Here is a 17,328-nt window from a genome sequence, read left to right on the forward strand (position 1 = left end):
CGCCTCCCCCACACACACACACTTCGTTTCCGACCCCCCACTCGCGGCCGCTGGTGGCCGCATGTGCTCGGCTCCGCACTCGAGGCGTGGAGCCACTCGGGAACGGCAGCTGGTGAAGATGTGATCCTTCTCCACTTCTTCTTCATCCTTTTTGTTTCCTGCCAAAGATGCCGGACTCGAGCGACCGCGGCTTCCTCTGCTGCGCGTTGCTGTTCTTGCTGCTCGGCTCCGTTTCCGCCCCGCCGTCCCCGTCCTCGTCCTCCTGCCCGCCGGGCTGCGAGTGCTCCGAGGCGGCGCACACGGTCAAGTGCGTGGCCAAGGACCTGCGGGGCGTTCCGCTCGGGCTCCCCGGGTACACCCGGAACCTTTTCATTACCGGCAACCACATCGCCCGCATTGGACGGGACTCTTTCAAGGGCCTCCACAATGTCACCAACCTTTCCCTCAGCAACAACAAGTACGTCCATCACTCCATCTATCGCAATTTCATCAAGCCTTTGTCATTCCGTGACAATTTCAAAGAAGTACATGTATGCGCGTGAACTTTGCTACACCATGTAAGCTATTGAGCGGTTTTTAAAAAGTCTTTCCATTTCTTGCCGTTCTATTTTACTTTTGACATTGCTCCACGATTCATGCTAACGGCAACAAATTTCAATCAACGTGTCCCGCAGGATTTCCGGGGTGGACTCGCACGCCTTCTCCGGCCTGCCGAGTCTCCGCTCGCTGGACCTGAGCTCCAACCGGCTGGCGGCGGTCCACCCGGAGGCCTTCGCGGTGGCCGACCGATCGCTGCGCCAGCTCAACCTGAGTCGCGCCCTCCGCAACCAGTCGGCCATGTCGGACGTGGCCGCGGCGCTGCGCCGCAGCGCCCTGACCTCCTTGCGCGGCCTGGACCTGTCGCACAACGGCCTCTACTACCTGCCGCCGCGCATTTTCTCCCAGCTGGGCGGACTTCGCCGGCTGCTGCTGGCCAACAACTCCCTGGTGGCCGTGCGCAACGCCACCCTGGCCGGTTTGGGGGCTCTGCGGGAGCTGGACCTGAGGCTCAACTCGCTGAAGAACGTCCCCGAGGAGGGCCTGCACGAGCTGGACTCGCTGCCGGAGGCCGAGATCCTCCTGGGGGAGAACCCCTTCACGTGCGTGTGCGGTCTGGAACCTTTCGCCCGCTGGCTAAACCGCTCCCGGGGACGCGTGCGCGACCCCGAGGCGCTGGTCTGCGCCTTCCCCGCCGCCCTGAGAAACGCCTCCCTGCTCTCTGCGGTGGGCGCCGCCGGCAGCCTGGGCTGCCGGCAAAGGGGCGCCGGCGCCCACTTGGCCCTGCAGACCTCCTACGTCTTTCTGGGTCTGGTGCTGGGTCTGGTGGGTCTGGTCTTCCTCTTTGTGCTCTACCTGAACCGCAGGGGGATCAAGAAGCGCGTGTACGACATGCGCGATGCCTGCAGGGAGGTGTGGGACGGCTACCGCTACCGCTTCGAGATCGACTCGGACCCCCGCCTGTCCCAGGGCGCGTCCTCGGGCGCGGACGCGTAAAACCCCGGCGATCCCGCCGGAACCCGAAACCCGTGGAGAACTTGCACACCTCTCTGTATATGAACGAGCGACGACCCCGCCGCGGGCATCTGGCAGCAACTTGGACTTGTTTCTAGCCCTCCGCATCAGGAAGGAGGAGGAGGAGGAGGATAATTCAGCACAGGCTGAGCCCCTCCCCTCCCCTCCCCTTTTTTTCCCCCCGTGAAGCGTTGCTTTGTTTCTGCGCCTCAACTTTTATTGTCACAATGATGAGAACCAGTCGCGGAGGCCAAAGCGCTTCAAAAGCCAGCCCCACCTTTTTCTGTTGAAGGAACTTTCTCCCTTTTCTTTCATCCCGTGATAAGATCCAGATGATTCCGGAGAACAGCGGCCAGAGTCATTCAGCGGGAACAACTGAAGTTGACATTTTATGGGCGTTTGCTTTTTCCTTTCTTTTCTTTTCTTTCACGCGAGAAGGCATAAATATCTTCTCGTGTAGGTTTGAGTTGAGGCGACAAAAGATTTCATTGCCCCTCATTTTGCTGTGCTTTCGGTTATTTCGGGGAAAAGCCTCTCCTTTTTTTCAAGCCCAAGAAGAAGTGCGTCCTCCTACTCACCGCTTGGCGGTTTACCGCGCGTGCAATGCCACAAGAAAACGACGCAAAGCGCCGCCGTCTCGACAAGCCTCATCGAGTTGAAACGTACGGTGGTTCGACCGAAACGAAATGTAGAGTGCGAACCTTTTTTGGGCCCCGTGTCGGGATCTTGCGTTGGATTCCCAAATGACCAATTTTCAATGCGATCCCAATAAAATTGTGAGCTGTGTTGTGCACGGGCGCACACATAAAAAGTCTTTCCGCAACAAGTCCGCATATGGCGGGTCATGTCTTGCTTTGTTTTAATCATAATGTCGTATCGAAGAAAAAGCGTCGAGTCACATCACCAACCTCTGGCCTGGTATGCAGATTACGGTCACACATTAAAATTTGTAAAGACAATAGCATCATTGGTGACAGTGCTATTAACGTCATGTAAATAAACCAATCAAACATATCGAGGACTTGCTAAAATGTTTTGTTTTTTTTCGTTTTGCAAACATTCAAATACGACGGGCAACAGCTGTGAGGCCGTCCATATTCAAATGACAACCGAGCTCAGAGAGGTCAGCTGGCCCGAGACTCAAAAACCAAGTGCCTTCAAATCACCTCTAAAATGGACTGGGAGACAGTGAAGGTTATGCCAGAATTGGGGCCCATGTGCTCCCTCTTGCGAGCTTTTGGGACCAACCGGAGATGCTTGCGGGAAGACTGACGGACCCCAAAGTCAAGCGCTTTACAGTTATCGAGCCGAGATGTCACAAAGGCGTGGCTTACTCTGGTTTGAAACCCCAAGCCCAGCGCCAAACCGATCCCGAGCTTTTAAAGCCGAACCCCGATAGCGTTTACAGATTGCATTTCTGTACATTTTCAGAAAAGCAGAGGATCTCGTAGTCCCAGAGAAGCGAATAAAGGAGCGTCGGCACCATCGACGGCTTTCTGGGTGATTGGAAACGGCCGTGACCCATTTTCAGGAAGAGACACGAAAGCGGCGAATGGCAGAATACTTCATCATCGGCTTCACGCATCGATAGCTCGCCTTGGAATCGAGCGGCACGTCTGGGAAAGACAATAGTGCGGCAGCACCCGAGAGACGCGGTCATTTCAAAGAGCCCCCCCGCCCCCGCTTTGCTAGTCGTTTCTTTCGACAAAAGTTATTTGCGCCGCGTTGCACTATTTCTCCGATTTTGCCTACACCGTTTAACACTAACGTGTTGTTGTTCCGTGAAACGCTTCGCATTACAACTTTATTTCCCCTAAAAACTATTTCTGTTTTCCTGAACAAAGCAGTCTTACAAATTCACGAGGCATCTAATTTGGCCTGTCCTCCCCCCGATAATTCTGCTCGATTGTCTGTGAACGATCAAACTTAAATATCGAGCTAACTCGCTAAAACTGAAAATGCGTTCTTGCTTGGTCTACTTAGCAAACTCGCGGGCAGTAGAGCCTGAATAACAACATAAACAATCTGAGATGTTGTTTAATCCAGCGACAAATGTTTGAGTGAATTTGTCGGTATTGGCAAATTTGTTTATGCGTGATCCTGATAGCCGGCTGGCTAACTAGCTAAGAAATGGTTAGCAACCTGGTCTTTGTTTGGATCTTTTGTGTTAAAGTGTTGATGCTGCTATGAATAGTTGGATAATGATGATGATTAATATTGTCGTCAACTCGTCACCAATGTTTGAGTTTCCCAATTGAGCATTAGAACTGTAAAAAAATAAAACTTTGACACCATAAGAGCGGTGTTAATCGAATACAAAATATGACTTGGTTGGATTTTTGGCAGAGGGCAAAATTATAAATAACATCATGAAAGCAGTTTCTGTGCAAATAAAAAGCGTCAAGTGTGGAAGCCAACATGACAATGAGTGTCTTTCATGTGAACTGGAAAGAATTCTGACTCCAAAGATGGGAAGGAAAAAAAAAGAAACAAGCAGTGCCAATCCCATTTCCTGTCAGAGGAAATTGTGTCTTTGATGTTAAGCCACCGCACTCAAGCGGTCATCAGTCGCATGAGAACAGGAAGGAAGGAAGAAACGAAGGAAGGAAGGAAGGAAGGACTCTCCCACCGTTTTCTTTTTCGCAATACAGTTTCACTGAGGCAGGTAAAAATTCAAACAATGAAAACCAAGTCCCATACACACCTGACAGCCATCAGGCCCGATTGGGCGGCTTAAAAGCGATGCCGTGCCGGCGTGCAGAGCTTGTGTAGAGCAAGTAGCTTGGAGTCGGTTTGAGTGGCGACGCTCGCTTTGACCCAGGCCGCCTGCACAAATGGCTTGTGGAATTCATTTGGGGTAAGTAGCGCTGCAATTCCTTGACATGTTCGGGTGTCTCAGGGTTTGTTTGTTTGTTTGGGTTTTTTTGTGTGTGTGTGTGTGTGTGTGTGTGTGCAGGGTCTTGCTGATTTGCTTACTTCCAGCAGAGCATGTTCACTGTTTGTGGGCTTCTCAAGAAGGTGGGTACAGCAATTTTAATTTTTTTTTTATTTTTTTGGGGGTGTGTCATGAGAAATTAAATTGGGTGTAAATTAAAAATTGTCCGATCTTTCCTCCAAAAGTGAGACTTTCAGTGGTCCTAACTCTTCCCTAAATACTTTTTTTTTTTGGTCACCTTGGAATCATGATCTAATGTTTATATTCAACTCATTCAGTACCAGCCAATTCTGGACCAAGTCTGAAAAGACGTATAAAAACGTCTTTGGGAGTGAATGAGTTAAGAGATTTAGCCCGAAAGTGTTCCTATTTCATGACTAATTGGAGTTGACATATTTTCTTTCAGAATATGGGATTTAAAAAATTATTTACAAACTGAAATTGAGAATCCCAAATAATTAAAAATATTGGAAATCCTATTGTCTCAATGGCCCCCCGCAGCAATTTGCCAGTAGAATAGATTACAATATCTATTTATAAAATGGATTTAAATGAAACCAGATTTTCACACAAACTGCATAAATCCTTGATTTGAAGTTTTCGTTTGAGAAAATCTGAGATGATAAACTCTCCATTTTTCAAAATGTAACAAAATTGGGTGATTCAATTAAAATTGAACTGCACAAAAAATAAACCACTGTAATTTTTTTTCCCATACATGGCCTGTGTTTTTCAAACGACAAAGTCCCACTATGTCTGAGAGCTCATGTATGCGACCTAAGCAGTCTTGGGTATGCTCAAACTTTTAAAGAAATAGTCATGCAAATACTCCCAAAGTGATCTAAATGCTTGTAAAGATGACTCTATTTTTGCAGCTCAAGGCAAGACATATGTTGGCTTTGTGCAAGATGATGACGGCGGTCCGAAACGCGAAGTCGGCACCGGCGAGCCTCCCCAGAATCAATTCAGACAAGCCTCGGCCCAAAGCGGCAGTCGTGGCGGAGTCTTCGATTTTGGCGACCAACGATCCAAACTGTCATCCTATCTCGGCGGCTACTCGTCACTCAGGGTGGTTCGACGACACCCCTTGGGTGTGTCTGGCAAGAAAGCCGGTCCCCAAAAGCCCCGCCTCTCCACAGCCATTGCGAGTTCAGGCTCTCTGAGCAGGTTTCAACCGTACAAGTCCAACCTGGCTGCAGGACTCAAGAAACCAAACGCAGGCCACCACTCCCGGGGGAAGTCGTCGAGGTTGTACTTGCCGGGTTACGGCATGCGCAAGTTCTCTCCCAACATGCAGACGTCGGCCAATGGCACCGCCACCAAAGTTCTCATCGGTCAGAAACCCGGACGGCAGCGAAAAATCTACACAAGTCACGGCCGGGTGGGGTTCCAAAGTCAACGGCAGCAGGTGACCAGTGTGTCGTCTGAGGCGGGTTTCAATGAGCGACGCTACGCCCCGACACACGTCCTAACGATCCCAAACAGATTCGGTGGCGCCCGCATCAGGCGCCTGAAGCACCCCGCGCCCCAAAAGAGCCGAGGGGTCAAGCCCGCTCCCCGCCTTGCTCACCAAGAGACCAAGTGGGCCAGAGTCAAGCTAAGGCACTGACCGGGCGACATTTCACTTGAATGGGATTTCATTTTTTTTCCTACGGGAGTGACGATAGCCATTTTGGTGTTTGGGAAATAAAAATGGGTACTTGAGCTTTGCTTATCTAGGGGCTACTTCTTACACTTGCAGCCATGTTTTAGAAACGGTCTTTAAAAGGACATTGTTCTGCAGTACAGCCCCATTTGAGCCACAAAACCTGTGTGCTAACTCTAATTTTGTCATTTAGAAATGAATAGAGAGCCTCACAAAAATGCTGGTCAAAACCAAGGTTTAACTTCAAATTGACACGGGTGGTCCTTTTTATTGCACACTCTAAATTTCAATGGAACACGAGGCCGACTTCCGAGATGGTTTCACCTCCGGCATTAAAAAAAAAAAACTCAATTTAGGTGAATTATTGAAAATTGACACTAAAATGTATACGTCTTGGCTTTGTGTTAACACTTGCAAACTAGTGTTTCTTTGAAATCCATGTTCAAGGAAATGACGTTTTTATTAAACGCATACTGACTACACCTTCTTGCGACCAAATGCCGTGAGTCTCCTCAATTCTACACTATACCGAAGTTGGTTAGAATTTAGTGCGAACCAATACAGTACATGCAACGACCTAACTCCAAGCAAGTGCATTTTGCAGCGCTAAGGTGCCAGGGCGAGAGCCTACCACCGATTCCTTCAGCAGAGGTGGGAGCAAAATGTCACCCCAAGCGACTTCTTGTAGTTTCTCAAGCGACGACGGAGCATGGCAGATGTTACATAAGACAATAAGGAGCAAAAAAAAAACATCACTTTCTCCTTTGGTTAGCCATAGCAGAAAGATGGCGGCGAAACATGGCAGCCCATGGAATATTTTTCATGCATATTGTTTGAAATAACATTGAAAAATCAATCATCCCGTACTGTACCTTCAAAGTGCAATTGATCCACCACTTAATCAAGTAGACATGTCATCACAACTCACCTCTGTCAATCGAATAAGACTAAAATAATTTAGCCGGTTTGCTGGTGAGCACGCCGGCCTCACAGCGCAGAGGTGCAGGGTTCGATTCCGGTTCCAGCCTTCCTGTGTGGAGTTTGCATGTTCTCCCCGTGCCTGCGTGGGTTTGTTTCCTCCCACGTTGCAGAAACATGCACGTCAGGTTAATGGAACACTCGAAATTGTCCCCAGGTGCGATTGCGAGCGCGAATGGTTGTTCGTCTGCGTTCCCTGCGATTGGCTGGCAACCGGTTCGGGGTGACTTCCGCCTACTTCCCAAGGATAGCCGGGCGGGATAGGCTCCAGCAGGGCATCAGTATATGTTGGTGTACAGTAATGCAGTGTTTCTCAAATAGTGGGTCGCGGGGGGGCGAGCCTCCGTCAAGGGGGGTGCGTTTGACCTCGGGGAACATGCTTTATTTTTTTTACTGTCCTAAAATAACGTGCAGTTGCACCTCCACTATGTTAGGGGGCAGTGACGCTCTCATTGGCAGAGTTTTGAATTTCAGATGCACTTTAAATCTTTTCTGTTCGTTACTAAAGCAGTTCTTTGTTGTAAGTTGGTCCGTATTTCTTTTTTATGCTTTTATACGTTCATAAGGATACAGTGTTATGCTTTTACAATTTTATAGACAAATGAAACTATTTATAGTCGCGCGGGGGACGGGGGCGCGAATGTTTTCCTCTTGGGAGCGCATGACAGAAAATACTTGAGAACCACTGGTGTAATGGAATACATTTCGCAATTCTTTGCCATGTTTTCATTTCGTACGTCCAAGTGTTGCATTTCAACTATTTTATTTCTCACCCACTTTCCAAAAAGAATGATCAGTTTCCTTCGGGTTTGTAAATCTATCAATTCGTCGACGCAGCTGTGTGGTGCTTTTTACACCCGTGGCTCTACTGCCACGTAGCGGCTGATATTTGCATTGCACACGGGCTCAACTTACCTTGAGCAATTGTGAGGGTCGCGGGCAATTGTGAGGGTAGCGTCTGTGCATAACACTCCACTAGTCAACAGTTGACCACATAACCGAATCAACGATAGCGTATTGTCAAAACATGATTCCCCCAAATAGTCATTGCTCACTCAACCATTTGCCGTTTTTTTTTAAAAGGCCAATGCCACCTAAAAGTAGTGCTTTGCCGCCATCTTGGGGGCATCTACAGTCAGTCAAAACCTTGAAGCTGCTGTCAATCATTCATAGATTTGGGAGGTGGGGGGGTTACTTACAGCAGAGCCTGGTCTCTATCCTCTAATAGCGAAACACGGTATGGCATTTCCTCATCGTGTATGCGTTTGAGGAAAGGCTCCAAAATACCACTTTCAATTGTTACTGAATAAATCCACAGCCAAGCTCTTAGCAAGATTTAATGTACATTTATTTTTAACACGTGGAACATATAGTATAAAGATTTGATACTGAATAAATGATATTCATTGAGCAAAAAAAAAAAAAAAAGGCAGGAGGGTTGGGGGGAGCAAAAAAATTGGGAGGGGGGGTTTACATCAAGTTTTTAGCTACATCATCTGAAATACAAATATGCAGAATCTGCATCACTGGGGGGAAAATGTTTTTCTTCATCAAGGTCTAGTTGTTACTCAGACAATTTTTTTTGTCGTTATATTCTCTACAGCCGCACCAGACAGTCTCGTGTGTCTTGTGTGTTAAGTGGTAATTTTTAAAAACGGTGAAGGGACAGGGAGAGAGATGGAAAGGGGGTAATTCATGTACAACATGGTGTGTGTGTGTGCATGCGCGCACGCACGCACACAAACACACACACACACACACACACACACACTCCACACCCAGCGCAGCCTGGCGGGTCTGCTTGGATCTAGTGCCGAGGACCAGTCCTAATACAATTCATACAATCAAAGGAAAAAAGAGAAGAAGAGGTCGGGGTGCTGTAGGTTGACCGTACTTTGAGGAGGGAGTTGTTAGCCATTGTCACCTTCCACATAAAAACTAGTTTGCTGCCAAGTCGGCGTATCTCAGTGTGAAACAGTATTACAGTATGTCGACACTTTCTTTGAAGGTGTACAGTACAGGGAGGAAAAAACAAAACAAACAAAACAAAAAAAAAAAAAAACAGTCCTAGAACCTACTGCACAGGAGAGCACACATGTCCGCACCCGGATGTGGTTCCTGTGTGTGTGTGTGTGTGTATATGCAGGGCGCGGGTAGGGGGCAGAGCTTTACAGCAATCCCGAGTCCTCGGGGGGAGAAAGCAAGCATCCCCAAAACTGACTGTAAACGAGACAGCAACTTTGGTTACAGTTATTTTTTTTCTGGACTTTTTCTTTTTTCATTAAAAAACACGTCCTTTCAGGGCTAAGAGCATCCCATTCGTCTCCTGCGGTTATCTGTCTACTTCATGGTATTCCTTCCTTTTCGCGGTAGGGGGAGGAAAAAACAGTGGAATCCGAGGTGATTTTGCATAAATTAAAAAAAAAAAAAAAAAAAAAAGGACAGTCAAAAGTTCTGCTCACAAAAAAGTCGGGGCGCGGGGAGAAGAGAAGGAGGACTTCCACGGCTGTCATGACTGGCCGACCAGGAAGAGTACGTCGCAGATGACCTGCGAGACGGCCGAGTTCATGAGTGGCGATACGGACACGTCCAGCAGCCGTGATTCGTACAGCGTGAACTCTGAGTGGTTCTCCTCCAGCCGGGCCAGGGCGTGGAGGGCGCGCGCCGCCCTGCGCATCATGTCCACGCTGGTGGGCTCAAAGTGCGCCTGCATCTGCAGCAGCGTGCTCTGACTCTGCTGGTACTGCGTGGCGGCCAGGCTGTCCTCCAGGAAGCCCAGCAGGTTCCCCACGCTGCCTTTCTGCACGGCGATGGCACGCGCCGCCAGGCTGTCGCCGTGCGCCAGGTTGGCCAGCAGCACCACGGCCATCTCGCGGCACACCGCCACCTTGCGCTCGCCCACCAGCCGCACCAGGGCGCCGTACAGCTTCTCCAGGCGGCTGAAGGGCGGCGTGGCCAGGATCAGGTCCACGTTGTTGTCCTGGATGCTCAGCTTGCTCAGGGTCTCCAGGACCAGTCTCTGCGGCGACAGCGAGCCGTGCGGGCCCAGCGTGGGGAAGGGGTCCAGGGCCTCGGCCGAGGGGCACACGGCCCAGTGGAGGAGGCCGTCCAGGAGGGGCAGGCAAATGCTCTCAGAGTACACAGAGAGGTCCAGCTGGCCCGAGATGTTGGCCAAAGTCACCAGGCAATTCTCCCGCAGGACCTCCAGGCAGTCCCACCACCACTCGTCGCGCTCGCAGCTCACGCCCTCATCCTCCTCGTCCTCCTTCTCGTAGGTTACGGGCGCCTGCTTGCGCTCGGGGTGCCGGTGGTGCAGCAGAACCAGGCGCCCCAGCAGCAAAAGAAGACCGGGGTGCTTGGACATCTCTTGGTCGTTGCCGGGCACGAAGGAGAGGCTGCGCACGATGTTGGACACGCAGACGCAGCGCCGCGCCAGCGAGTCCTGCCAGTCGGCCAGCGTGCTGAGCGGAGTCTCGTCTTTGCTGTGCGGCTCGTCCTCGAGGATCTTCACGTTGCGCCGGCTCTGGAGCTCGGGGTTGATGCTGAACAGGTACTTGCCGTTCTCCTTCTGCTCCTCGGCGCCGCCGCGCACCGCCTCCTCCGTGACTGAGCCCGGCCGTGCCGACAGGACGTCGTCGATGGTGGCGGTCACCGGTGCGCCGGCGGCCGGCGGCAGCGGCTCCGGGACCTCCCGTCCCGCTCTGGTCTCCTTGGGCAAGCGCTTGCGGGCCTTGAGGCGCCCGACGCGGCTCTCGAAGTGCGTCTGGATGTGCTCGGTGATGTCACCGCCGCCGACGCTCCAGTGGACCAGGCCGCTGTCAAAGCTCTGGCGCTGTCCCAGCTTGGACGGCCGACTGCCCTGGAAGGGGTTCTTCTTGCGCACCACCTTGATGGGGAGTCTGTCGAACTTGCTCGCCTGCCTGGGCTTCTCCGCATTGGGGTCCTGGGAAGACCCTGAGGTAGCGGGTTCCTTGACCCTCGACTTCTCCTTGATTTCGTCCTCGTCTTTCTGGGACCTCTCCTCCATCACCTCTTCCTCCTCTTCCTCCTTCACCTGCACCTGCACCCTGGTGTCGTCCGGCGCATCGTCTTCGTCCTCCTCCTCGTCCGTGTCGATGCCTTCTCCTTCCGGCATCGGCATGTCATCGTCAGAGTCTTCGGCGGCATTGGGGTCGAGGAGTGTTCGCTGCCCGGGGTCGCCCACTTCGTACTCCTTCAGGATGCCGAAGATCTCGATCAGGCACCTCCTGAAGTATTCCACCAGCAGCTCCAGGAATCCAGGCAGCTGCCAAATTGGAAAGCAAAACAGGGTGCCGTCAAACAATGTTCCTGCCCGTTTATGGCTGCCTTCTCCAAACCTGATTGAGCCCCGACCCCATTTCTTCATCCAGGGTTCCGGTTTGTGGAACGTACCTGGCATAAGTTAAACGTGGTGATGCTACTGTCATCATAGAGTAAGATGTTGATGGTGTCCAAGGCCCAGGTGCTCTCCGCTAGCAACCCTGACTTTAGTGACATCATCACACGCCATGCTTCAGGTGTGCCTGTCAACCAACAACAGAATCAAAATGAGCCACAAACAAGGGAACCCACATTTGCACACGGTAGATGACAACATCACGGGGCACTTTGAGACAGACAAGGCTTGTGGGTGCTTCTCAATTAAAAATAGGAGTTGACATTGCATACCGATGTCCTTCATGGTTAGCCGTCTTCGCGGCTTGAGGTGCGGTTGGGAGCATTCCACGGAGCCGGGAGGAAAGCCCACATCTCGCCGCATCATCGGCTGCTGCACGGGCGCCTGTCCAATGTGGGAGGCGGGGACCGGAGGTCCGGCTTTCTGCACTTTGATGCCCGGATGCATGTACGGGGACTTGCTGGGTGACGTCCTACTCTCCATCGGCCGCGGCATGGGTGCCGGACTGGACACCTGAGGAATATGGTTCTGCGATGTCTGATAAGTCGACGGGAGGGGTCTCGTCATGGGCGGGCCGGACCCGCCGGGTCCGAAGGGCGGTTGCCGCTGGTTGACGTGGCCGGGCCACGGGCCCTCGTGGTTCATACGCTGATCCGATGACATCATCTCCTCAGAGCGGTTCATGCCGTGGTAGCCGGGCGCCTGGCTGGGCACGGGTGGGCCCTGGCGGTTGTGATAGCTGGGGTAGCCCATTTCGTTGCGGCCCTGCCACACGGGGCCCTGGGGCCCGTCGGGAACCGAGGGCATGGGATTCGCCATCATCTGGGGAGGCATGGGCGATTGGGAATTGGGCCCCCCGGATGACGAGCCGCGGTCCCGGCCGAAGGGAAAGGGGAACTGGTTCTGCGGGCCCGGGGGTCTCCGCTCCCCTCCAGGGTAGGCGTTGTACTGATTGTACATGTCCTGCTGGCCCTGGGGCCCTGATGATTGAGGTCCTGCGGGCTGTTGACCACTGTAAGGGACGTTGTACATTTCTCCCTCATGGCGCTTGGCGGGGGGGCCGTAGCTACCGTCAACGGGACGCTTGTAGTTCTGTCGAGAAACAGACATCCTTTTTTAATCTCCCTTAAAACCTCACATATCTTGAATCTCAATCGGACTCTGAACATCCCTCACCGGTTGCTGCTGTGCATACATTCCCGGTTGTTGGTTTGGGTACGGGCCACCAGGGGGCGCGCCTTGGCCAGGGTACTGATTGGCATACGAGTCGTGTCTGGGGACCCATGCAAAAGTCACTCACTTTCATTGCGCAGACGAGGGATGAAATTGTGTCACGCTGAACTGGTAAAATGGTTTAAAATGCCGTTTCAAACTTTTGTGTAACTTGTATTGCTGTGTGCATATTCACGTTAAGAAAAGTACAAAGTCTCGAAATAATTTGATTGGTTAGATAGATTTGTCATAATACAAATCGTTTCCCCTGGCACAATGATTTCATACGTTAAGAAATGTGCAGAAAGTGTGGATTTGACAAAGCTTAATGTCAAATCTCAGTCAATACCGTTGTTGGGGTGGCGGTCGGCTCGGCGAGTACATCCCCGCCTCAGCTCCGGAAGGCATCATGTTGGGCTGAGCGGCCCCGGGCCCCATGCTGCCGTCGGGACCCATGCCTGACTCTTGCCTGTGCGTTGACATTGAGCATGTGTCATCTCACTGGAGGAGACAGAATTCTACCCCAAAATTCCACGGTCGACTCTGTACCTGCGGTCATATCCGTAAGGATATTGTTGCCTCTGGCCCATTGGCAGATTTCCCATGGGTCCCGGTGGGCCTCTGCTGTACGGTTCCCCCATCCCACTGTTAGGACCGGGTGGCAAGAATTGTTCCCCAGCTTCGTGAAAAGTAAAAAAAAACAAAACACATTGTCAGTTTCCCTTTTTAGCATGTCAACAAACTTAGTTGGTGGGTCCATTCACCTTTCCTCATACCACCAAAGGGGTCCTTGTTGGACTCATAGGGACCCATCCGACCCATCATTTCGGGGCCGCCCATTCCGGGTTGGTAATTCTGAGAATTGGGGGTCATGGCGTTCCTTCGGGAAAATGCCGGGTCGCTGCCGTCGGCAAAGGGGTCCTGCAAATTGACGCTACTCCTAAAACAAACCAACAAATCATCAGCCAAAAGTTGAATGGCCACAAGCATTCACAATTGCCCGCAGCTCATTAAAAAGAAAGAGGCCCCGAGTGAGACTTGGAAACAATTTGCTGCATATCGCAAATGTGACACACGAAAGCAAATCAATGTTCAATTGTGTCACTTGAGCCATCCGGTGTCAAAAAACACCCTCGAGCATTAATTGCAACGATGTCGTGTCCGAGTCGTACCTGGCGCCGGGCATGGGAGGCATTTGTGTGTGGGGGGTGGAGGCCGGGGTGGGAGGCTTCAGTTCTCCCCCCTCCGCCATGGAGCTACTGGTGGACTGAGGAGTCTGGGGGCCTTGGAGCGATCCAGAACCAGCTGCAAAAATAAGGGCACACATTGAACCTGCATTCCCAAAATAAAGCCTCCATCACAATCTCTTGGAAGTCACCAGGAAAAGAGTTCTCCACTTGTGACAATGACAAACGGCCAGGCGGGCTGTCAAGTCGGTGACTCTCGTATGTGCGCATGATGCCCGTTTGTGTTTGTGTGTGAGACACACTATCGTGCTCCTGCTCAGGACTCAAGTCTGATGACTCATGGCTTCCCATTCATTAAATCGCGGCGCGTGTACACACACACACACACACACACACAAGCGCGCTGGGGTCAATGCCAGGTTACGCTTATTCAGTGTCTCACGTCACCATCGTGCCTCTCTCACACCAACCCTTCCCCCTCTTCTCCCCCCTCCGGCAGGGATTTCCCTTCTACGGGGGTAAAAGTGTGACTTTTACACACTCCAGCGTCTCCCCCCGCCCCTCTCCATTCATCATTTCTGGCTCAGTACTAATCTCCGGGGAGTGTTTCCTTTGTAGCCTTGGGCCAGGCACCAATCAGGCGGCGAATGTGAAACCGCCGCCCCCACCCTTCCCTTCCTTCAACCGAACCAGTGCCAGATGACAAGCACCCCGAAGTACAGTAAACGCCCATTCGCTACACTGCCAATTCTTAAACAATCGTTTCTAGGTTTTGAAAGTAAGGATACAGGCCGGTCCAAATGGAGAGTTGTATGCCTTCAGTGTCGGACCACATTGCGCCATAACAGCCCAGGCAGCACTGAGCTATCGTGGTCGAGATGTTGCACCATGAAGAGCAAGAAGCAGAGGCAAAAGAGCAACTTGCAAACTCCACTTCTAGTCAGTGTGTTGACAAAGCAGAGAGAATACATGCCTGTGTGCATTCTCTCCTTGTGTCGTTTGTATGCGTTGCTGCTCCATTGGTGCAAAAAGTAGCCGTTTGCAGCCCGCACCATCGAACAAAACTATCAATTGACACGGCCGGTGTCATTTGCCTCCATTGTGCTACTTACATTTGACATTTGGTAGCAAGGCAGGAGAAGACAAGGCGAGAAAATTTTAAAAATAAAAATCATGGCTCATGGCTCTATTTTCTACTCTGTGTCAAGCTTTGTACACATTGCTCTTGTTTTGGGTCTCAATGTGGAGACATGATGATGATTCTTCTGCTGCTGCGTACAAGGGCAGATCTCTTTTAATGGTGATACAGGGCTGCTGGCAAAAATCCTAACTCATCCTTGACTGTGACTTTTGGTCATCGCTAAGCTTTAATTGCTTTGTAATGCTTTTACCAACACCAGATTGGGTTGAATATGTTCACTAAATGAAACGTGCAGAAGATCCAACTGATTCTAGTGGCATCCTTTGATTTTTCTGCGCAAATTTGGGAAGAAACAGTCATTCGGCAGATCGAGCGCCGGCTTAGTTACACACCAGGGCTGGGGGGCTGGATCTTAGGCTGGTTCTTTTTGGTGTCCGTATTGAAAAAGTCCGGGGGCGGCTCCTCGCCACGCTCGATCTTGCACTCGAAGGCGTACAAACACTGGATGTACTGCTTCTTGAGGGAACTGGCCGCGCTGCTCGACGTGCCCACGTTGAGGTTGGTGGCGAGCTCCCGCCATTTCTTGTTCTTGTTCACCTGGGCGAGTGACCGTGAGAAAGTTGCGGTTCAAGGACGCCACAAAGGGCCAACTACAGTCTGGCATACCTGGGTGAGGCCTCCGATCTCCTTGACGGAGACATAGAGTCGGAACAAATCGAGAGGCTTGCGCCCCACGGCGGGGAGGTTGTTCATGCCCATGGCTTTCTCCTCGGCAAAGGCCAGGTAGCGATCGACCCACATCTTCCTCTCGGGCTCCGGACCCAACTCGTACAGGCGAGTGATCTTCTCGTTGGTGATGGTTGAGGAGCTGGACTTCTAGGATGAGCCAAAGAAGATCGGATTAGATTTAAAAAATTATATATACAGTATATATATATTTTTTAAAGCCCGACAAGGTGTCCCTGCAAAACGATGCAAACGCCCACCTTTTTGGATTCAGTCTTAGGAGTCCCGTCCACTTTGTTGTTCATCTTCTGGGCTTGGTTGATTTTGTCTATGCCAAACTCTGAACCAGGAGCCATTCCTAAAATGGAAAACAAATACAGTACGTGCCCTGCTGCAATTAAGTTTGATCTATGCCTCGTGTACTCACCAGGGGTGTTGTTGCCCATGTTTGTACCCATCGGATAAGGACCCGGACCTCCCTGGTTCATCATCCCGTGCATGCTGTTCATGGCCGGGCCATATGGAGAAGCTGAGCCCATCATGCCCTGGCTCATGACGTAGCCCGGTGGCCTGTTTAAGAGAATCTTTAAGCTTAAAGATGACTGTAACACATCATCTTTTCTTCCAGAGTCATGTTTATATTTTGCAACTTTAGTTCTACCATTGTGGGGTTGGGGGGGATAAATAAAGCACCGTTTTTATATCGAGTGACTCCAGCATTCGCGAAAATCACGATGACTGAATGTCTGGAGGCTGATCTGGCATCCTCGCTCGGGAAGGACGTGTTTCACTCATCCGCTCTCTCCCTCTCTCTCTACCTCCCTCCAACTCTCTCCCTCTCTCTCAGTTAAGTACTTGGTCTGCTGCCATGTACTCGAACTAAACACAGCACGTGGGAAAAGCTGATCATTTTTCACAGTCTTAGTCTGCTGAAGGATTTGCACTTCAAAGGCCATGAGTCACATTTTGCCTTGTCGCGTGGCACCCACCTGTTGTGTATGGAATTGGTCGGGCCGTGGTGCATGGAGGGCCCGCCCTCTTTCCTGTTCATCCCCGGAGGCGGGCACATCCCCGATACCACCTGAGGAGGCATGTTGCCCATGTTGGAGCCCATGCCTGGACCATAGGGCCTGGCGCCCATCTGGCCGGAGCCGACTCTGCCGCCGGGAGCCATGTTTCCATAGGGCGCCCCGCTGCCCTGGCCGGGCATGGGGCTCATGGTGCCCCCCATGCCGGGGCCGCTCGGGTAGGTAGAATTGGGCATCCCTGAGTAGCCGGGCGGGCGAGGATAACCTGGAGGTATAAGGGTCAAACATTTTAGGCAGGCCAGGAGGCCAAATGTGATTTACTCATCTATTCCCATGTGTAGAGGTGTCAAACTAATCAGTGATCAAGTGCATCAATGGCTTTTTTAAGAACTGACTCATGGTTTTTTTTTTTTAAATCACGAAACAATACCGAATAAAAAGCAATAATTGGTTAACCAACAGTGAGACACACACACACACACATTGTGGGCTCTCGACACATTCTGCC

General features: G+C 51.4%; 3 protein-coding genes across 3 annotated transcripts in view; 2 read left to right on the forward strand and 1 right to left on the reverse strand.

The window, feature by feature from the left end:
• The first annotated feature begins 21 nt into the window (after positions 1-21).
• On the forward strand, positions 22-3,848 carry tpbg1b (trophoblast glycoprotein 1b). Its single transcript, XM_086137655.1, has 2 exons — positions 22-457; positions 675-3,848. Exons 1-2 carry the CDS (start codon positions 168-170, stop codon positions 1,531-1,533), a joined length of 1,149 nt encoding a protein of 382 aa, XP_085993781.1. The 5' UTR covers positions 22-167; the 3' UTR covers positions 1,534-3,848.
• A 537-nt stretch (positions 3,849-4,385) lies between these two features.
• On the forward strand, positions 4,386-6,194 carry LOC147190545 (uncharacterized). Its single transcript, XM_086137403.1, has 3 exons — positions 4,386-4,408; positions 4,508-4,569; positions 5,362-6,194. Exons 1-3 carry the CDS (start codon positions 4,386-4,388, stop codon positions 6,093-6,095), a joined length of 819 nt encoding a protein of 272 aa, XP_085993529.1. The 3' UTR covers positions 6,096-6,194.
• A 2,241-nt stretch (positions 6,195-8,435) lies between these two features.
• The window catches only part of LOC147190546 (AT-rich interactive domain-containing protein 1A-like), a 32,102-nt gene continuing 23,209 nt past the window's right edge, over positions 8,436-17,328 (reverse strand). Inside the window, exons 8-20 of the mRNA XM_086136385.1 lie at positions 16,782-17,085; positions 16,220-16,362; positions 16,053-16,150; positions 15,733-15,942; positions 15,459-15,663; positions 13,911-14,043; positions 13,503-13,678; positions 13,288-13,417; positions 13,088-13,207; positions 12,703-12,799; positions 11,799-12,618; positions 11,523-11,653; positions 8,436-11,394 (exon numbers count right to left, since the gene is read on the reverse strand). Of these exons, the coding sequence (XP_085992511.1) occupies positions 9,619-11,394; positions 11,523-11,653; positions 11,799-12,618; positions 12,703-12,799; positions 13,088-13,207; positions 13,288-13,417; positions 13,503-13,678; positions 13,911-14,043; positions 15,459-15,663; positions 15,733-15,942; positions 16,053-16,150; positions 16,220-16,362; positions 16,782-17,085 (4,343 nt within the window). The 3' untranslated portion in view covers positions 8,436-9,618. The remainder of the gene's footprint in view (positions 11,395-11,522; positions 11,654-11,798; positions 12,619-12,702; positions 12,800-13,087; positions 13,208-13,287; positions 13,418-13,502; positions 13,679-13,910; positions 14,044-15,458; positions 15,664-15,732; positions 15,943-16,052; positions 16,151-16,219; positions 16,363-16,781; positions 17,086-17,328) is intronic.

This window comes from Hippocampus guttulatus, chromosome 18, assembly GCF_054856545.1.
Source record: "Hippocampus guttulatus isolate MCC_2025c chromosome 18, RoL_Hgut_1.0, whole genome shotgun sequence".
Taxonomy (NCBI): Eukaryota; Metazoa; Chordata; class Actinopteri; order Syngnathiformes; family Syngnathidae; genus Hippocampus; species Hippocampus guttulatus.